General features: G+C 52.7%; 3 protein-coding genes across 5 annotated transcripts; 2 read left to right on the top strand and 1 right to left on the bottom strand.

The window, feature by feature from the left end:
* The first annotated feature begins 3,681 nt into the window (after positions 1-3,681).
* Positions 3,682-7,290, top strand: Ncr3 (natural cytotoxicity triggering receptor 3). 2 transcript variants are annotated; one of them, XM_050132351.1, is made up of 4 exons: positions 3,682-3,892; positions 6,260-6,607; positions 6,696-6,821; positions 6,938-7,290. In XM_050132351.1, the coding sequence occupies exons 1-4, from the start codon at positions 3,850-3,852 to the stop codon at positions 6,988-6,990; spliced, it is 570 nt and encodes a 189-aa protein (XP_049988308.1). In that variant the 5' UTR covers positions 3,682-3,849; the 3' UTR covers positions 6,991-7,290. The 2 variants fall into 2 exon arrangements, with proteins under 2 accessions (XP_049988308.1, XP_049988307.1); XM_050132350.1 differs by having other exon boundaries at positions 6,696-7,290.
* Positions 7,291-7,416: 126 nt separating this feature from the next.
* Positions 7,417-10,222, bottom strand: Lst1 (leukocyte specific transcript 1). Its single transcript, XM_050132356.1, has 4 exons — positions 10,086-10,222; positions 8,929-9,021; positions 8,481-8,503; positions 7,417-7,650 (listed from the first exon to the last, which is right to left on the bottom strand). The coding sequence occupies exons 1-4, from the start codon at positions 10,102-10,104 to the stop codon at positions 7,501-7,503; spliced, it is 285 nt and encodes a 94-aa protein (XP_049988313.1). The 5' UTR covers positions 10,105-10,222; the 3' UTR covers positions 7,417-7,500.
* A 4,048-nt stretch (positions 10,223-14,270) lies between these two features.
* Positions 14,271-16,409, top strand: Ltb (lymphotoxin beta). 2 transcript variants are annotated; one of them, XM_050132347.1, is made up of 4 exons: positions 14,547-14,605; positions 14,887-15,064; positions 15,153-15,456; positions 15,805-16,409. In XM_050132347.1, exons 2-4 carry the CDS (start codon positions 15,011-15,013, stop codon positions 16,245-16,247), a joined length of 801 nt encoding a protein of 266 aa, XP_049988304.1. In that variant the 5' UTR covers positions 14,547-14,605; positions 14,887-15,010; the 3' UTR covers positions 16,248-16,409. The 2 variants fall into 2 exon arrangements, with proteins under 2 accessions (XP_049988303.1, XP_049988304.1); XM_050132346.1 differs by lacking the exon at positions 14,887-15,064 and having other exon boundaries at positions 14,271-14,809.
* Positions 16,410-17,342: the final 933 nt, after the last annotated feature.

Raw genomic sequence — 17,342 nt, 5'->3', positions numbered from 1 at the left:
TTTCCCAGCACCGAGGAGGCTGAGTCAGGAGTGCCTAAGGTTTGAGGGAAGCAGCCTTAAAGGAGTTCTAGGCCAGCCTGGGACTTGCTCTGGAAACGAAAGCAAAGGCAAGAGAAATGGCTCAGAGAGTTAGAAGGAAGGAAGGAAGGAAGGAAGGAAGGAAGGAAGGAAGGAAGGAAGGAAGGAAGGTCCACAAATTAACCTCTGACCCCTCCAGGAATGCACTCTCTCTCACACACAATAAATAAAGTGCAAGGTGTGTGTGTACGCATGTGTGTGTGTGTGTGTGTGTGTGTGTGTGTGTGTAGGTCCCTGAGGATCTTCCACTGGCCTTCATTCTCTCTCCAGCTCTGCTCTTTGCTTGGGAGGCTGCCCGGTGCAGGCCACAGGGAGACAGTAGGATGGAGGACACTGTGGTCTGTCGCTGTGGCTTCGTTCCCACCAGGTCACAGCGGCCCAAACCTCCAAGACCAGCACTCCTCTTTAGGCACCTGCTCCGCCGAGGTCTCTCCGCAGTCTCAGGTGACCCGTGACGGGAAAGCCATACAGCCTTTTCTCCTTCCATCCTCTTGAGACAGGGCTCACGATGCTCAAGCTGCCTGGAAGCCGACCTTGAGCAACCGATCCTCCCGCCTCAGCCCCCAAGTGCTGAGGCTTGGAGCCAGTTCTCCCATGTCTGATGTTGAAGATCAGTTTTAATAAAGACACACAGGACAGAGCACCACTGCTCAGTTTGACAAATACATTTTTAACTGTGTGTGTGTGTGGGGGGGTGCTTTGCCTGCGTGTCTGTCTGTGTAGCACTTCTGTTCTAGAGGCTGACTGAGGATGCCAGATACCCTGAAGCAGGAGCTACATGAGGGTGCGAGCTGCCATGGACCACACAGGTCCTTCGGAAGAGCAGCCAGTGCTCTTATGACTGAGCTATCTCTCTAACCCCAAGAACTCATTTTTTAATTCGAGAGGTTGTTGGAAATTTGAGGCTAACCTGTTCTACATACTTAAGTTTCCAGTGTCCTGGGCTGCAGAGTGAGATGTATCTTAATTAGTTAAAATATCAAATTGACAGCTGGGTGGTGGCGGCGGCACACACCTTTAATCTCAGCTGTCAGGAATCAGAGGCAGGAGGAGCTCTGTGCTCTCTGTGAGTTGGAGGCCAGCCTGGTCTAAAGGCCAACTAAGAACTACATGGTTAGGACCCTGTCTCAAATAAATAAATAAATAAGATAGAGAAAATTGTTCTTGGATACACACACATCATGGTTTATTCTAGATGAGCTGCCCTGGATAGTTGTTGATTTTTGTTTTTATTTGTTTGTTTTGGTTTTTGAAGACAGGGTTTCTCTGTGTAGCTTTGGAGCCTGGCCTGGAACTAGCTCTGTAGCTCAGGCTGGCCTCAAACTCACAGAGATCCGCCTGCCTCTGCCTCCCAAGTGCTGGAATTAAAGGTGTGCGCCACCACCGCCCTGTTGCCCTGGATAGTTTTACGTCAACTTGACACAAGCAAAATCATCTGAGAGAAGGGAACCTGAACTTAGAAAATGCCTGCAGAAGATCAATCTGTAGGCAGGCAAGCCTCTGGGGCTTTTTCTTAACAATAATTGATAGGGGCTCGTGGTCCCAGGTTCTATAAGAAAGCAGGCTGAGCAAGTCATGGGGAGCAAGCCAGTAAGCAGCTCCCCTCCAAGGCCTCTGCCTCAGCTCCTGCCTCCAGGATCCCACCCTGTATGAATTCCTGTCTTAACTTCCCTGGATCATGAACAATGATGTGGAGGTGTAAGCCAGATAAAGTCTTCCTTCCCAAGTTTCCCTTGGTCATGGTGTTTCATGACAGCAGTATTAACCCTGATAAGACATGGTCTAACGAACAAAACATTCAGGCAATGTCTCCAGAGTCCACAGCCATGGCAAAGGGTCGGAAGCCTTGGGTGGCAGAAAGAGAAGGGGGGAGCAGAGCCCCCCCTACGTTTAAGCTCAGCTATCTCCTGGGTCACCCCAGCCCTCAAGGGAGGAAAGAGAACTATGTAAATCAAGTAGCTAGCCTGGGGGAGTCTGGAAGTTCATGGCTGTGGTTCTGTGCACACAAGTAGTCGATGCAGTGTCCAGTTCAGAACGGCTTGACCCATAAACCGTCATTCCTGAGTCATGAACTGCTGCCGTGTCTGAGTGAGCGCTGGGGAGACACAGTCTGAGGTCTGGGTGGACAGTTTAACACTCAGGAAACCTGCTGCTAAAGGACCCAGGTTCGATTCCCAGAGCCCACATGGCAACTCACAACCCCCTGTAACTCCAGTCCCAGGGTCATCCTGTGCCCTCTTCTGGTCTCTGTGGGCATCTGGCACACGTGTGGTAGCCTGACATACGTTCAGACAAAACACGCTTACACATAAAAATAAAACTTAAGGGAAATGATAGAAAACGCAACTCTTTCATCTCAAGTCAAAGGGCCATTGCACCTCCCCTCCCTTCCCAAACATAGGCTTGTGACAAAGAAGACAGTATTCTCCACGCTGACTCTGGGCTGGGAACGATGAGAACAGGGAATTGAGGCTCTGTGGAGAATAGCCTAAGTGCCTCCAGCCCAGGCTCTGCAGCCACCAGGGGGCAGCACACAACTGCTCTCGGCACCTGGTTCCCCCATAGCAGGGAGGTTGCTCCACAGCTCCCGGGAGGCCAGATGACCCAGCCACTCCTTCCCAGACTGGGTGACCTGTGTGGTTATCCAGGTGGCCCAGCAGTTCGGGAGAGAGCCCCGAAAGAGCTCCAAGTCACTTTTTCTTCTTTGGTTTTTCAAGAGTTTCTCTGTGTGGCCCCGGCTGTCCTGGAAGTTGCTCTGTAGATGAGTCTGGTCTCAGATTTAAGAGATCCACCTGCCTCTGCCTCCTGATTGCTGGGATGAGAGGTGTGCGCTACCACTGCCTGGCCACATGAAAATAAAGGGAGCCCGAGAGTGGATGGCGAGGCTGGGCCCACGTTTGCACGGCACACTTCATGGCCTCTCCTCCCAGTGCCGTGCCTGGATCTGTGAAGTTCACACCAGGGGATCCTGGCACCGTGTGACCTCGGTTATAGGTAACAAGATGTCTGCCGTTGTGCCTGTGAACACATATGGGCACTTTATAGATTCCCAATAAATGTGGTTAAACCGTCAATAAAATGACAAATGATTGGATTTCCCGGTGGGTAAGTCTGCGGGGATGCCCCTTTCCAGGAAATGCGAAAACAAACGAGCCAAACATATCCATTAACAGCAGCTAGTCCTCTGTTAACACGGCTGGAGAATGGGCCCCTTGTACACGGGACTCTTCCTCTGTCTCCACGGCTGGGAGAATGGTCCACTTGTGCACATGAAGCTTCCAGACACAGTCCGCGGTCTGTGGTCACACCCACCACCACCAATTAGCTTGCTCCTCTAACCTCTCCCACCCCATTTATAGAAATCCTAGGACAGCCCAGAGGGAAAAAGCCAGACTGAGGAGGCACGGAGACAGCAGGCCTGGGCATGGCTGAGCAAAGGGGGCGAGGAGGAGGGCTAACTGTTCTGGGTGAACTGGTCTTGAACCTCAGAAGGTGAGAGACCCACATCCTGGTCTCACCCACCCCCTCTTATAAAATCTGATGGGAGAACATCCTGTCCTGGTACACCGCCTGACCACTAGCTGCCTCCAGAGAGCCCCGGCATCTCCACCAGTGCCATCTCCTTCCGCGGCAGGACAGGCAGACGATGCCGAGAGCCCCGAGCCCTGCGGGTCCTTGGCATTGTGTTAGGCTTCGCTGCAGGTAGCAGGCCATTCTTGCCCTATTAGAGAGCTCTGTGAGGTCCGCCTTGCCTCTCCGCCGGCTGGAGACATGGCCAAGGCGCTGTTGCTGATCTGCATCTTGGTTTATCCAGGTGACTGGGAGTTTTCTTGGGACCCAGGGGTGAGGGAGGAAAGGAAGATGCCAGACTTGGGTGCTCCAGAGGGTGCCTGGAGGGGGGCAAACACTGTGCCCTGGGGGATGCAGAAAGCACTTCAGAAAGCTGTTGCCCATGGCTCTTTCAGAAGACAGTCCTGCTAGATGGCCCCCACCTGAAAGGGTCATTTCTGTCATCCATCCCAGAGCCCCTTTTCTGCTCAGCCTTCTTTCTAAAAAGGTAAACCTGAAAGGCCCCAGGAGAAAGGAGTGGGATAGCATTCTGAGTTTGGCTCTCCGTGTTGTTTTCCTTGTTTGTTTCCTGAGACAGGGTCTTAGCAGCCTAGGCTGATCTCGGATATCTAGTGAAGGAGGACCATGAACTGGTTCTCTCATGCCCACTGACTAGAATGGTGCACCACTATGCCTGGCTGGGGTCAAAGCCAGGGCTTCGTGCACGCTGCCGAAAGAGTACATACCTAGCTCCGGCCGTGTAACCCAGCCTGGCCCTGTCCTTCCAGTCCTCATCTCTTAGCCTCCTGAGTGCTGGGATTAGAGGCTCATACTAACACACTCAGCTGACTTTCTTTCTTTGATGGTTTTATTTTATTTTTATTTTTATTTATTTTTTTATCTTTTTTAAAAAATATTTTATTAATTTATTATGTATACAACTTTCTGCCTCCATGTTTGCCCGCATGCCAGAAGAGGGCACCAGATCTCATTACAGATGGCTGTGAGCCACCATGTGGTTTCTGGGAATTGAACTCAGGACCTCCGGAAGAGCAGCCAGTGCTTTTAACCACTGAGCCATCTCTCCAACCCCTATTTTTTTTTTATCTTTTTATTTATTTATTTAGACAGGGTCTCTCTGAGTAGCTTTGGAGCCTGTCCTGGAACTTGCTCCATAGACCAGGCTGGCCTTGAACTCACAGATTCGCCTGGCTCTGCCTCCCAAGTGCTGGGATTAAAGGCGTGTGCACCACCACTGCCGCCTGGCTGTGGTTTTAATTTTTTAAAGTACATGAACTTATTTTGGAGGTGGAACACGTACTTGCCAAGGCTCACGCAGATCAAAGAATAACCTGCAAGAGTCTGTTCTTTCCTTCTGCTACGTGGGTCCTGGGACTCGAACTCAGGTCATCAGGGTCTGCGGCAGGGCCTTTACCAGCTGAGCCATCTAGCACTCCTGTGTTGATGTGTGCAGTTGATTAGATTACTAAGTTTATTAGATAGGGCACAAATACACAATTATCTCGCAAGTGCTGGGGTTATAGCTGTAAATCCCCACACCTAGTTACTATGATCTGAGAGGAGGGTGTTGAGACAGGGTCTCTCTGTGTCGTCCTGGCTGGCCCGGAACTGTCTATGTAGACCAGATGGGCCTCAGCTCACAAAGATTCTCTTACCTCTGCCTCCCGAGAGCTGGGACTGAAGGCATTCTGACACCTTAACACAGATACACATGCAGACAAAATACCAATGCACACAACATAGAAATAAACAAAATTTTAAAAGTTGGGCTGAGGCTGGGGATCAGCGGTAGAGTGTTTGCCCACTGTGCACAAAGCCCTGGGTTTGATCCCAGGCACGGCACAAACTGGCATTCGGGTGAGCCAGAAATTCAAGGGCATCCTCAGATAAGCGAGTTCAAGGCCAGCCTAGTCTAAAAGAGCTAGTACCAGGATAGACACCAAAGCCTACAGAGAAATGCTGTCTCGAAACAAAACAAAACTAGCCGGGCGGTGGTGGCGCATGCCTTTAATCCCAGCACTCGGGAGGTAGAGGCAGGCGGATCTCTGTGAGTTCGAGGCCAGCCTGGTCTACAAGAGCTAGTTCCAGGAACAGGAACCAAAAGCTACAGAGAAACCTTGTCTCGAAAAATCCAAAAAACAAAACAAAACAAAAAATAACAACAAAAAAGCCAACAAAACTAAGTTTATGTGCATTGGTGTTTTTGCCTGCATCTATGTGTATCAAGTGTACAGAAAACAAAAATCAAAACAAAACCCCCAGCAAACATAAAGCAAAACCAACTCCCATCTCAATAACAATATCAGAGAGATCCCACAATGATGTTCCTTAACTAGGCAGCTACATTCATTCATGAGCTTCAAGTATACCGCGAGGATCAAGTTGAGCAAAATGGTTTCTAGAGACGGTGGGCTGGATATGGGTGGAGTTAGTGTGTGAAAGGCTTTGAAAACTAAGAAATTAAATTAGTGAAGAAAGAGGAAAGGGTTTGCTGAGACACCCCAGGGTGCTTCTTCTGACACACCCCACGAGGAAAGCTGGGGTGTCCTCCAAATGCCTTTCTCTTTGGAGTAACTGGGTAGTGTTCTCTGGATATTTGCTTTCTTCCCAGGATCCTGTGCTCTCTGGGTGTCTCAGCCCCCAGAGATTCGTGTCCAGGAGGGCACCACCGCTCTCCTGCCCTGCTCTTTCAATGCCAGCCGAGGGACAGTGGCCATTGGCTCTGTCACATGGTACCGAGACAAAGTGGCCCCAGGCACGCAAGTGAGCAACATGACCCCAGAGTTCAGTGGCCGTGTGGCCTCTTTTGCCGTTGTTCCTCAATTCACCAGGGACCACAAGGCAGAGCTGATCATACAGGACATTCAAAGCCGTGACTCCGGGATCTATGTGTGCTGGGTGGAGGTGCTAGGCCTGGGCATCGGAACAGGAAACGGGACCCGGCTGTTGGTGGGGAAAGGTGAGGTGGTGGGAGACCCCAAGATGCAATGTTCCTGGGAGTTAAGGGATGTCCCCAGCTCTGAGTTCCTGAGCTCCTTCTGCCGCAGGGACTCCTCAGCAAGCTTCCAGCTCAGAGCAAGCAGTCCACACAAGTCTCCTCCTTCGGGCTGGATTCTACGCCTTCAGTTTTCTCTCTGTGGCCATGGGTAGTACCCTCTATTATCAGGGCAAATGTGAGTTGAGCGGGGGCAATGGTGGCAGAAATGGGGGGAACAGACTGCAAGGAGAGAGCTTCTGGTGCTAGCTCTGAGCAGCAACTCCCCACCCCGCCCCTTGCTGTTTCTCCCAGGCCCCTGTCACGTGGGAACACACGGCGCCCCTCCCACAGCCTGTGAGGATTGAGTGTATCTCAGTGACCCAGCACTGTCGAGACCAACAATAAATCTGCTCCTCCCTCCTCCTTAGGACTCTCATGTATTTTCTTCCTTCTCCAGACACCCCCATGCTTCTCTCCACCCCCACCCCAGCTGTCCCTTCTTCCAGGATTGACACTGAAAGGTCCGGGGACAGACTTGCTGCCTTTAATGCTTAGAGCCGCTCCCAGCCACACCTGCCTGTCCTGGGCGCTGAGGCTATGGCCTCAGCAGCTGAGAATGAAGATTATCAGAGCCGATTTGACCCCTTGTCAATTGTACCTTGGGGACCACTAAGGTTTCCTGGCTTTTGGAGGAGCTGGGGCTCCTAACTGCCTTGCCTCACTCAGTGACAACTGACCCCACCATGGGGAAGGGTTAGCCATGGTCTGGAGACTTAGGGAGAAGCCTGACACAGAAGTGGGGAAGCAGTTTTTACTAGGTGACCTCAGGGCATCTTTGACCACCCGCCCAGGTCGAGGGGGGCACTTGGGGGTGGTCAGGTGGGCTTGTTCTTGGCGATGCAGGCATAGTCAGTGCTGAGGTCGTCCTTCATGCCTTCGTCGTCCTCTCTGTCTGTGACATCATTGCTGGACACTGGCAGCTTCTGCAGAGATGCATAGTGGAGCTCCTGCTCTAGGGTCTGTGCCTGGTGGAGTAGCGGAGGGATGAGGGCTCAGGGTGCCACACTCAGTCCTGCCCTGAGCCCTGCCCCAGCTCCCACCTTTCTCTCTGATGCCTCAGTCTCCTTTTTCCTTCTTTTCTGAAACTTCCCTTGTCCACCCAAGTGTTCATTCTTTAATTCTTTACTCTCACTGATGTTTCTCTATCTATCTATCTATCTATCTATCTATCTATCTATCTATCTATCTATCTATCGTATATGTGTGTTGACCTCTGCTTTTGTGTAGGCCAGAAGGCTCGGACATCTTTCTAATAGTTTCTAATTATTATTGTTATTATTATTTTCTTTCTTTTTTTTTTTTTCAAGACAGGGTTTCTCTGTAGCTTTTGGTTCCTGTCCTGGAACTAGCTCTTGTAGACCAGGCTGGTCTCGAACTCACAGAGATCTGCCTGCCTCTATCTCCCGAGTGCTGGGATTAAAGGCGTGCGCCACCACCGCCTGGCTAAACCCAGGGTTCTGTACACGCTACATGGACGCCGTTAACTAAGCCACACAGCTGGCCGCTTTCCCCTCCTCTCTCTTCGCTTTGTTGTTGTTTTGAGACCGGGTCTCTCTGTGTAGTCCCGACTGTCCTGGACCCCTTCTGTCTCTCTCGTCTCCTCTCTCCTTTCTTGGCTGTCATTCTGGAGTTGCTTTGTCCTCTGCCCTCCTCTTATTGCCTCATTTCTCTCTCTGCCTCTCTCATTTTCTCTCCCCCCTACTTCCTCTTCCCTTTTCTCTTGACTCCCACCCCTACATCCCGCCTCATTCCCTACTTGGGTCTCCCCTCATCTCCCCTCAACCCCCAGACTCACCTTATTCCTTTCCAGTCTCTTCACTGGAAGAAAAAAAAGGAGGGGATTCAGAAAAACCCTCCCCGGCTCCCCCACTCCAGAGCGGCACCACAAAGTGGCTCATCCACCCTAGGACAGAGCCTCACACTGAATGGCACCCTAGGACAGAGCCTCACACTGAATGGCACCCCACCCCAGTTCTCCTCTACCCCACCCCAGCTCTCCTCCACCCCACCCCAGCTCTCCTCTACCCCAGCACAGCCTTCCACAACATACGGCCACCCCACTCCCCACTTGCCAGCTGCCCCGGGAACCACAGTCAAAGCCCAGCCCTTTGGGCACTGTTCTCATCTTTCCTAACGGAGCCTGGCAGGACCCGAGGGACTTCTGCCTTCACAGGAGGAGGGATGTGTGGGGCAAGCTGTGGGTGGCGTGGGAGGTGGTGGTGGGAGGTGGCGGTAGGGCTCACCTCTCTGATGGATCCGGCGCAGGCAGACAGACAGAATGATGACAAGCACAAGAAGGAGCCCTCCCAGCCCCAAGCTCGTGAACTGTATGATATCTGTAGGATGAAGAAGTGTGTGTGAGAGGAGTCTTCTTCCACTGGCTTCCCAAGCCTGGTTAAATGTACATTTCAGTTTCTCTTTTTTCCCTCTTTTTTCTTTCTTTCATCTTTTCTTCCTCCTCCTCCCACTTTTGACAATTCTTTGACAATTTCATATATATACAAAATCTCTTGATCACATCTGACTCCAGCTCCCTCCTTCCTCTTCCCCCACCTTTCTGTCTCTTCTTTCCTGTTGACAGAGTCACTGGAGGCCTCAAGTTCGCTGATCCTCCTGCCTCCCCCTCGGAGGGCTGCCTAGTGTGTATCATGCCTGTTTTCTGTGGTTCTGGAGTCAAAGCCAGGGCTCTACCACCCTGTGGCCATCTTAGATGCAGGAAAATATTCTCTAGGAGATTTTTTTGCTTTGTTTTGTTTTCAAGACAGGGTTTCTCTGTGTAGCTTTGACTGTCCTGGAATTCACTCTGTAAAACAGTCTGTCCTTGAACTCACAGAGATCCTCCTGCCTCTGCCTCCTGAGTGCTGGGGTTAAAGGTGTGTGCCACCGCTACACCACTTTAGGGGTCTCCTATAGTCTAAGATGCTTTCAAACTCCCCGAAGTCTCTACGCATAGAGTACATGAACTTGACCCCCGGTCCTGCTGCCCCACCTCTCTGGCACTGGGACTGCAGTAGACACATACCAGGCCCAGTCTGAGCCGCTGGGGCTGTCACCCAGGGCTTCAAACCTGCTAAGGAGCCCTCTGATCTACATTCCCAGCCCACGATGTGTTCTTTACCGAGACGTCAACTTCTCACTTCCTCTAGAGGTTCATGTACCCCAGGTTACCTCTCACCCCTCCTGACTTCATGCCCACACCCTCCCTGCTGTTTCTGGGGCTTGGGAAGCCCAGCTCTCACCTGCACTAGTTGGTTCTGGGGGGGGGTGTAACCGTGAGCAACACAACCTGACTTTTCACACACACACACACACACACGCACACGCACGAGCACGAGCACACACCCCCCCCAACACACACTCCCATTCCTTCCCTTGTAGAACAGAGGCGTCCCCTACTTACCCTGTAGGAATTTCTTCATAGCCAGGGACTGAGATGAGGCCTGAAGGTCAAGACTAAACTAACCCCTGCTCTGCTGGCCTTAATGGCCTGAGTGAGTCACGTGCCCCCCAAGTTCCCCATCTGAGGCAAGGGGCCCCATTACGATCCTTGTCCTTGCCTGGGCTGTTTCCTTTGTGTAATGTATTATGGTGTCACTTTCCCAGCCAGGGGCCAGCCTGGTCTACACAGTGGGTTCCGGGCCAGCCTGGTCTACACAGTGGGTTCCGGGCCAGCCTGGTCTACACAGTGGGTTCCGGGCCAGCCTGGTCTACACAATGAGACCCAGTACAGGAAGCAAACAAAAAGCCAAGGAAGGCCCAGATGTAATAAGAAGGTGCTTAACTGGCCCCAGCCCCCCATTTCCTCTGCCCCAGGGTGACGGGGATGGGGAGCTGGGGGAATGTGGGGAGAGTCTTGGAGGAGGCCAGAAGCACTGCACAATCCGGGGTGCCGACTAAGGCAGGGCAGCCAGGGTCTGCGTAGGTGCGGGACCCCTGGGAAAGGGGAGAGACGGCACCCACCCCTGGAAAGCCATACTTGGCTGGTGTGAGAAAGTGACTAAGAGTGGTGTGCGGTCTTTAAGTTCCCTCGGGTACTTCACGCCCTTTAATCTGGTTCCTGTTTGAGGGCAGAAAGAGGCCCCTAACATAACCCAAGAACCAGACTCAGGGAAGACAGTTTGAAACCAAGAACCTCCTAGTTTTAAGAGGAATGCCTTGGAGTGTGTGTGTGTGGGGGGCAGGCACAGGGGGAGGGGACTGAGGAACTGTGATGAATCAGGAACAGATTATTATCAGCGGGGTTTTGCTATATAGCCCAGGCTGGCCTGATACTCCCCGTCTTCCTGCCTCAGCCCACAGAGTGCATGACAGGGAACACCACCATTTTCAGCAATAGAGTCTTTTAACATCTCGAAAGTGAAGACATGGGGTGGGGGAAAGGGGATGATGACTCCAAAGATAGGCTCTGAATACAGACGATTGCTTCAGGCTCAGGAAACCTCAGATCTACAGCGACTTCCCTCTCTCTTAGCAGGCACCCCTCCCATGCAGGCTCGCCACAGACGCCTAGCTCACCAGACTCTGGCTTAGACAGGGGACACCTGAGGGAAAAGAAACAAACGTCCCCACCTCGGGCATCTGTGCCCCTCCTCCAGTTCTAGTGTCTTTACCCTGCCTCAGTACCCCCCTGAATTTAGGAGAGGAAGTATGACCAGGGGAAGGGTTACAACATCCTTCCTTTGACTCCTGGCTACCAACCACTAGGGTGGTGCCTCTCAGTCCCAGGCTTTCATTTCACCCTGGGAATGAATGAATGTCTGCCTCCTCCAGGGGCCTTCCATGATGAGTTCAAATTCAGATCCCCCTTCGACTACCTCTGCTTAGGGTTCGTGGTCTTGGCATTTGTGTGTAGGTATATACACCCAGCACCTGCAGTGTCAGATGGAACTCTGGGACATTTCTGGGTACCCATCTTATCCTGGTGCTTGGCAGCCATATGCAGTAGGATATCAGAAGATTCAGAGGCAGCCAGACCAGATCAATGCTTCTGCAGATGCAGGAAGTGGATGACAAGCTGATGCCAGCAAAGATTGAGGGACCCTGGAGCCAGCATTCTGGCATCGAGCAGAGAACCAAAGGCAGTCGTGGCCCTGACGAAGGCCTCTGTGACTGAGAGGGAGGGGGTGCCAGAGGGCTGAACCCCAAGTCTTTGGACAGAGCGAAGGTGGTAGCTAAAATGGAGACAAAGCGTGAGAAATCTGGTGCCTAGGACCCCACGCATGTCTTGGTGACCAAATTCGGGAATTTTGTGGTACTTATTTCCCCTAATGTTCCCCCGCAGAACAAATAGGACACAATTTAAGTGGTTTTCTTCTTTTTTATATTTCATTATTACACCTTATTTTTAATAAAATTTCAAATGCTGGGTGAAGTATTTCCCATTGGTCAAATACTATCCAAGCTTGAAAACTTGAGTTTGTCCCCAGAACCCACATAAAGATGGGTATGGCAGCCGGACTGAAATTTCGTATTCCCACTGTGAGACTGGAAGGGGAGGAAGGGGAATTCCTGGAAGATCACAGCAGTGTCTGGTCTGGGGTCTGCTGAGAAGACACCACCAGACCCTGGCTCAAACAAGGCAGATGCCATGACTAGCACCTGATTGGTCAGGATTGTTCTTGGTACACTCACATGCAAGAATACACACACCAAACACACATACACATATACACACCACACACACCATACACACACCATACACACACCATACACACACCACACACACCATACACACACCATACACACACCACACACGCCACACACATACATCACATACACCATACACACACCACACACACCACACACATACATCACATACACCATACACACACCACACACACCATACACACACCACACACACTTACTTGCACAGTTCAAACATCTAGAAAAACAGAGAGAACCTACGACAAACAAATCTATATCTCAAAAGATTTGTTTTTATGTTTTTAATTGTGTTTGTGTCCATGTCTGTGTAGAGACACTAAAGCAAGCAGACTCATCAGAAGCCAGCAGAGGGCTTTGGGTCCCTTGGAGCTGGAGTTCCAGGTGGTTGTGAGCCACCTGACCTGGGTGCTAGAAGCTGAACTCAGGTCCTCTGCAAGAGCTGCAGTACTCTTCACTGCTGAGCCTTCTCTCCGGCCCCCACAAACTGCTCTTATCACCTAGATCAGTGGTTCTCAACCTGCGGGCTGTGATCCCCTTCGGAAGGTCACAGATCAGATAGCCTGAATACCAGATACTTACATGATGATTCATAACTAGCAAAAATTACTGTTATGAAGTAGCAATGAAATACTTTGATGGTTAGGGGTCACCACAACATGGGGAGCTGTGTTAAAGGGTTGCTGCATTAGGAAGGTTGAGAATCACTGACCTAGATCTGCAAACATTTTGCTTGCAGAATCACACAAATATCTTTTTTTTTTTTTAAGTTTTTCTAGACAGGGTTTCTCTGTGTAGCTCTGGTTGTCCTGGGACTCATTCTGTAGACCAGGCTGCCCTTTAGCTCGCAGAGATCCACCTGCCTCTGCCTCCCAAGTGCTGGGACTAAAGGCTTGCACCACAGTGCCTGGCTCATTCTCCTGCATCCCAGCCTGGCCTCACACTTGAAGTCAAGGATGACCTTGATTTCAGATCCTCCTGCAGGGACTACAGCCCTGCCTGCTGCACCAGGATCTTCTGCAGGGAATGCAGTCCTGCCTGCTGCACCAGGATCTCCTGCAGGGAACCACACCCAGGCTTCCTGCATGCTAGGCAAGCACGCTCCCCAGTGAGCCGCACCCCCAGGCTACTTCTCATATCTTTCCCAGTTGCAAGCATCACTCCATGTTACCTCTGAGCTGCTCAAGCTCAGTATTTGTTTCCTCATTTTCTTCCCTTGCCACAGGAAGATAAAATTTACATATAGTAAAATGCAGAAATCAGAAATTAGTACTGTTTTGCTACTTAAAAAAAAATGAAACCCAGTAGTCAAGCATTCTGTCAATGAGCTCCACTCACATCCCGGACACAGCCTTGTGCTCCTTCTGTGCCCCAGTGTTGTGACTGAATGCGCAGTGTAATAAAGACTGTGGCTGGCAGCCAGCATATTCTTTAGTGTTCCTGTCGGCATTGTCACCCAAGCACATAGTCCCGGCGGGGACACAGGAACTGCAGGGCCATCAGGAAGGGGAGATGACCTGAGATCTTGGTCCAGCCAACTTCCTTACACCTAGTCATCCTTGGGCTCCAGTCAGCTGCCACCTCTTCCATTGATTTGATTCATTAAATCCAATGAATTGCTAATTTAGCGAATGCTTCTGCGCGGATGAGGCGCAGTGTGCCTCTGGACTGCTCTATCAGTGTGTCGTTCCCCACCTTTCTTCTCCAGAGAGAGCAAGGCTGAGGCCTCTTCACCAAGTCCTATCACTGTGGACCGGATGAATCCTGCCTTTCCTATATAGTGTTGGTGGTGAAAATAGAAGAGGCCAGCCATGGAGACAGGGCCATCGCAGGGTCCAGACGTGCAGCTGCCCCGATGTGGCCTCCTACTACATCTCCTAACCTCTGTGTGTGTGTGTGTGTGTGTGTGTGTGTGTGTGTGTGTGTGCAGCCCTCCGTCCAGCACTGGGCTGTGAGGTCCAGGAGCATGCAGACCACATGAAATACCTGGAATCCTGCCTGGCCTTTACAATCTCGTTGTCTGGCCTTCTGCAAGCCCCCTTCCTTCCCTGGGCTTCTTGCTAAGTCCCCCTTCACCTTTACCTTGAAAAACTCTTTCTGCCACATCTCCTTCCCCAGTTCAGAGAACCTAGGCATCCAGCCTCCCCACCCTGACCCCAGCTCCGGGTAAACAGGAAGTTGTGTGAGGGGAGCAGGGGTGTGTGGAAAGTCCCCAGCAGGTGTGTGGGTCTGCAGGGAAGGGGTGGCCCTACCCCTGAGGTATGAAAGCCCTTGTCCCCCGGTTCCTAGTGCTGAGTCTGGATGGGGACACGGGGGCTACAGGGCCCGGGTGGGAGGCCCCAGGGGAGGGGCTGCCTCTTGCTAGCTGTGGCAGGAGCTACTTCCCTGGTCACCCTGCTGTTGGCAGTGCCCATCACTGTCCTGGCTGTGCTGGCCTTGGTGCCCCAAGATCAGGGACGACCGGTGAGTGGCTGCAACAGGTGCCAAAGGGCTGCATCTTCCGTGGACGTTCATTGACCTCTGTGCTTTTGCCTCCCTAGCTCAGCTGGTGGCTCTCGCTAGAGGGCATGTCTGGTTTGTCTCTGCCTGCTCTCCGTGCGGTCCTACCCTGATGTTGCAAGTCTCTTCCTGATACCCAGCGCCTGTCTTGCTGCCCAAAAACATATGTTTTGTTTGCTCTGCCTTCCAGCAAGATGCATGCCTGGCAGGGTGCTGGAGGTAGCTCTAGGGCTGGGCTCTATGCTGGGAGGTGTGGAGCTGCCATCAGTTGAATCTGAACTCTGGGCATTGTGACCCTACCATCCAGGTTGAGAAGATCGCGGGCTCAGAAGCTCAGGCTCAAAAAAGACGGGATGACAGTAAACCATCTTGCCTCTTGCCCTCACCTTCCAGCCTCTCGGGGACTCCTGACCCCCGTCTGCGTCCCGAGATACCCTCTTCTTCCAGGAATCCAGGCTCCCCATCCCAAGGGCCTGTTGCACAGTTCCCGCAGGAGGCATCAGCATGGGGAACCACCCTGCCTCCAGCCGTGGATCCAGGGGTTCAACGGCTGCCAAAGCGGGAGCCAGAAACTGATTTCAGTCACAGTCTTCCTGCTGCCCATCTCATTGGTAAGCATCTGTTAGACCTGAAGTCCAGCTAAGCACCCCCACAGCGAGCGAGGGTCTGTTGGCTCTGCTGTGACACGGCGGGCACTTTCCCACTCCCCACCACCTTTACCCCTGCAGCGTCCACCCGCCCCATTCTTTTCTCTGTCTGACTTCTCTGGAAACAAACCCCGCCAGGATCTGGCCACCTTAGTCCCCTCGGGAGGTAGCCTCCTTATCCCTGCCCCTCCCCGCTGAGTATGACCAAGTGAAAAAGACCCCGCCCCTCCGCTCTGGGTCCCGGCTCACGCGACCCGGGTCCCCCAACCTAGAGACCACGGCCCGAGAGCTCACGCGTGTCCGTCTCTGCAGGCGCTGGGATGAGCGGGCAAGGGCTCGGCTGGGAGGCGAGCCAAGAGGAAGCGTTTCTGAGGAGCGGGGCGCAGTTCTCCCGCACCGACGGGCTGGCGCTGCCGCAGGACGGCATCTATTACCTCTACTGCCACGTGGGGTACCGGGGCAGGGCGACCCCTGCCGACCGCGGCAGCGCTCGCTCGCTCACACTGCGCAGCGCCCTGTACCGCGCGGGGGGCGCCTACGGGCGGGGCTCCCCGGAGCTGCTGCTAGAGGGGGCGGAGACCGTGACCCCCGTCGTGAATTCCGACGGGTACTCGTCTTTGTGGTACACGAGCGTGGGGTTCGGCGGCCTGGTGCAGCTCCGGAGCGGCGAGAGGGTATATGTCAACATCAGTCACCCGGAAAAAGTGGACTACAGGAGAGGGAAGACCTTCTTCGGGGCGGTGATGGTGGGGTGACAGCCGACTGCAGCCCTGGAGGATCGGCTGACCGTGCGAATGTGTGAATCACGATGTCCGGAGAGTCGGGGAGCCTGGGACCCCATGATGGGGGCGGGGGCCGTAGGACATGGATTTTGGAAATAAAGAATGTAAACCATGCTGGCGCGTGCCAGCGTCGTCACGGAGATGCAGACGTGGTTTGATTCTGGGTAGCCGTGCAGGGGTGGATGGCTCAGCTTTGAACGGTGGACACCTGTTGTGTCCGCCCCCTGGTTCTAACACCGCGGGATCAGGTGGATGGGAGAAGGGACAGTTAAAGCCGGAGACTTCCCCTTAGCATCCTGGTCCAGGAGCCCCTCACATCCCCCTTTTCTCCTGTCTTCTGCCTCACTGTGAGAGGCATTAACACAAAGAAAGTTCATTCCCAGAGAGAAAAATCCCAGAAGACCAAAGACAAAGCACTGTGGGCCCATTAGTTTACCGCTGCTACCTGCCTGACGGCTTTTATTTGGTTTTGTTTTGAGACGGGGTCTCATATGTAGCCCTGGTTCTCCTGGAACTCACTAGTAGACCAGGCTGACCTCAAACTTACAGGCATCCACCTGCCTCTGCATCTTGAGTGCTGGAATTAAAGGTGTGCGCCACCAGGGTCTCTGATAGCTCATTCTTTGAGGAGGGGTCAGGGCAGTCCCAGGCACACTAACGGGCAGACTAATGAAGTGAACGTGAACGGCAGGGAGAAGGGAGTGGGTGGAGACTGGTCCCTGAGGAGGAGCTGCACTGAGGAAGGAGATGCCCTGGGGTCCTTTCTAGAAAGAAACGGAAAGTCCTCACCCTGAGTTCACATTTGAGGCACCCCAAAGTTGGGCAAGTGGGAGGCCCCTAAGATGAGTAACTGCAGCCCCCCACGCCACGGCTGGAGGAGGCCAAGGAGAACCCAAGGCTCTATGTAGGTCACCCTAGTGGGTCACCCCACACCCTGCACGAAACCACGTGCTTGGTTTTCCCCTTTCTGGCTACTGGGGTGAAGAAAGACCCAACCAACTGTGAGCCCAATTAGGGCTGCCACTCTTGGGGGTCCACTTTTAATCCTTTCTTTCTTTCTTTCTTTCT

This window comes from Alexandromys fortis, unplaced genomic scaffold (assembly GCF_014885135.2).
Source record: "Alexandromys fortis isolate MF-2015 unplaced genomic scaffold, M_Fortis_MF-2015_v1.1 scaffold_422, whole genome shotgun sequence".
NCBI lineage: Eukaryota > Metazoa > Chordata > Mammalia > Rodentia > Cricetidae > Alexandromys > Alexandromys fortis.
The sequence above is the reverse complement of the archived record's forward strand: the minus strand, read 5'-3'. Positions and strand labels throughout refer to the sequence as shown.

Coding starts and splice junctions, on each gene's coding strand:
- Ltb (XM_050132346.1), top strand. CDS start 14,648: ATGGGGACACGGGGGCTACAGGGCCCGGGTGGGAGGCCCCAGGGGAGG. Junction 14,810..15,152: donor CCCAAGATCAGGGACGACCG/GTGAGTGGCTGC, acceptor CCTACCATCCAG/GTTGAGAAGATCGCGGGCTC. Junction 15,457..15,804: donor TCCTGCTGCCCATCTCATTG/GTAAGCATCTGT, acceptor CCGTCTCTGCAG/GCGCTGGGATGAGCGGGCAA.
- Ncr3 (XM_050132350.1), top strand. CDS start 3,850: ATGGCCAAGGCGCTGTTGCTGATCTGCATCTTGGTTTATCCAG. Junction 3,893..6,259: donor CTGCATCTTGGTTTATCCAG/GTGACTGGGAGT, acceptor CTTTCTTCCCAG/GATCCTGTGCTCTCTGGGTG. Junction 6,608..6,695: donor CCGGCTGTTGGTGGGGAAAG/GTGAGGTGGTGG, acceptor CTTCTGCCGCAG/GGACTCCTCAGCAAGCTTCC.
- Lst1 (XM_050132356.1), bottom strand. Junction 8,504..8,928: donor GCGCCGGATCCATCAGAGAG/GTGAGCCCTACC, acceptor TTTTTCTTCCAG/TGAAGAGACTGGAAAGGAAT. Junction 7,651..8,480: donor AGAGACTGGAAAGGAATAAG/GTGAGTCTGGGG, acceptor CTACTCCACCAG/GCACAGACCCTAGAGCAGGA.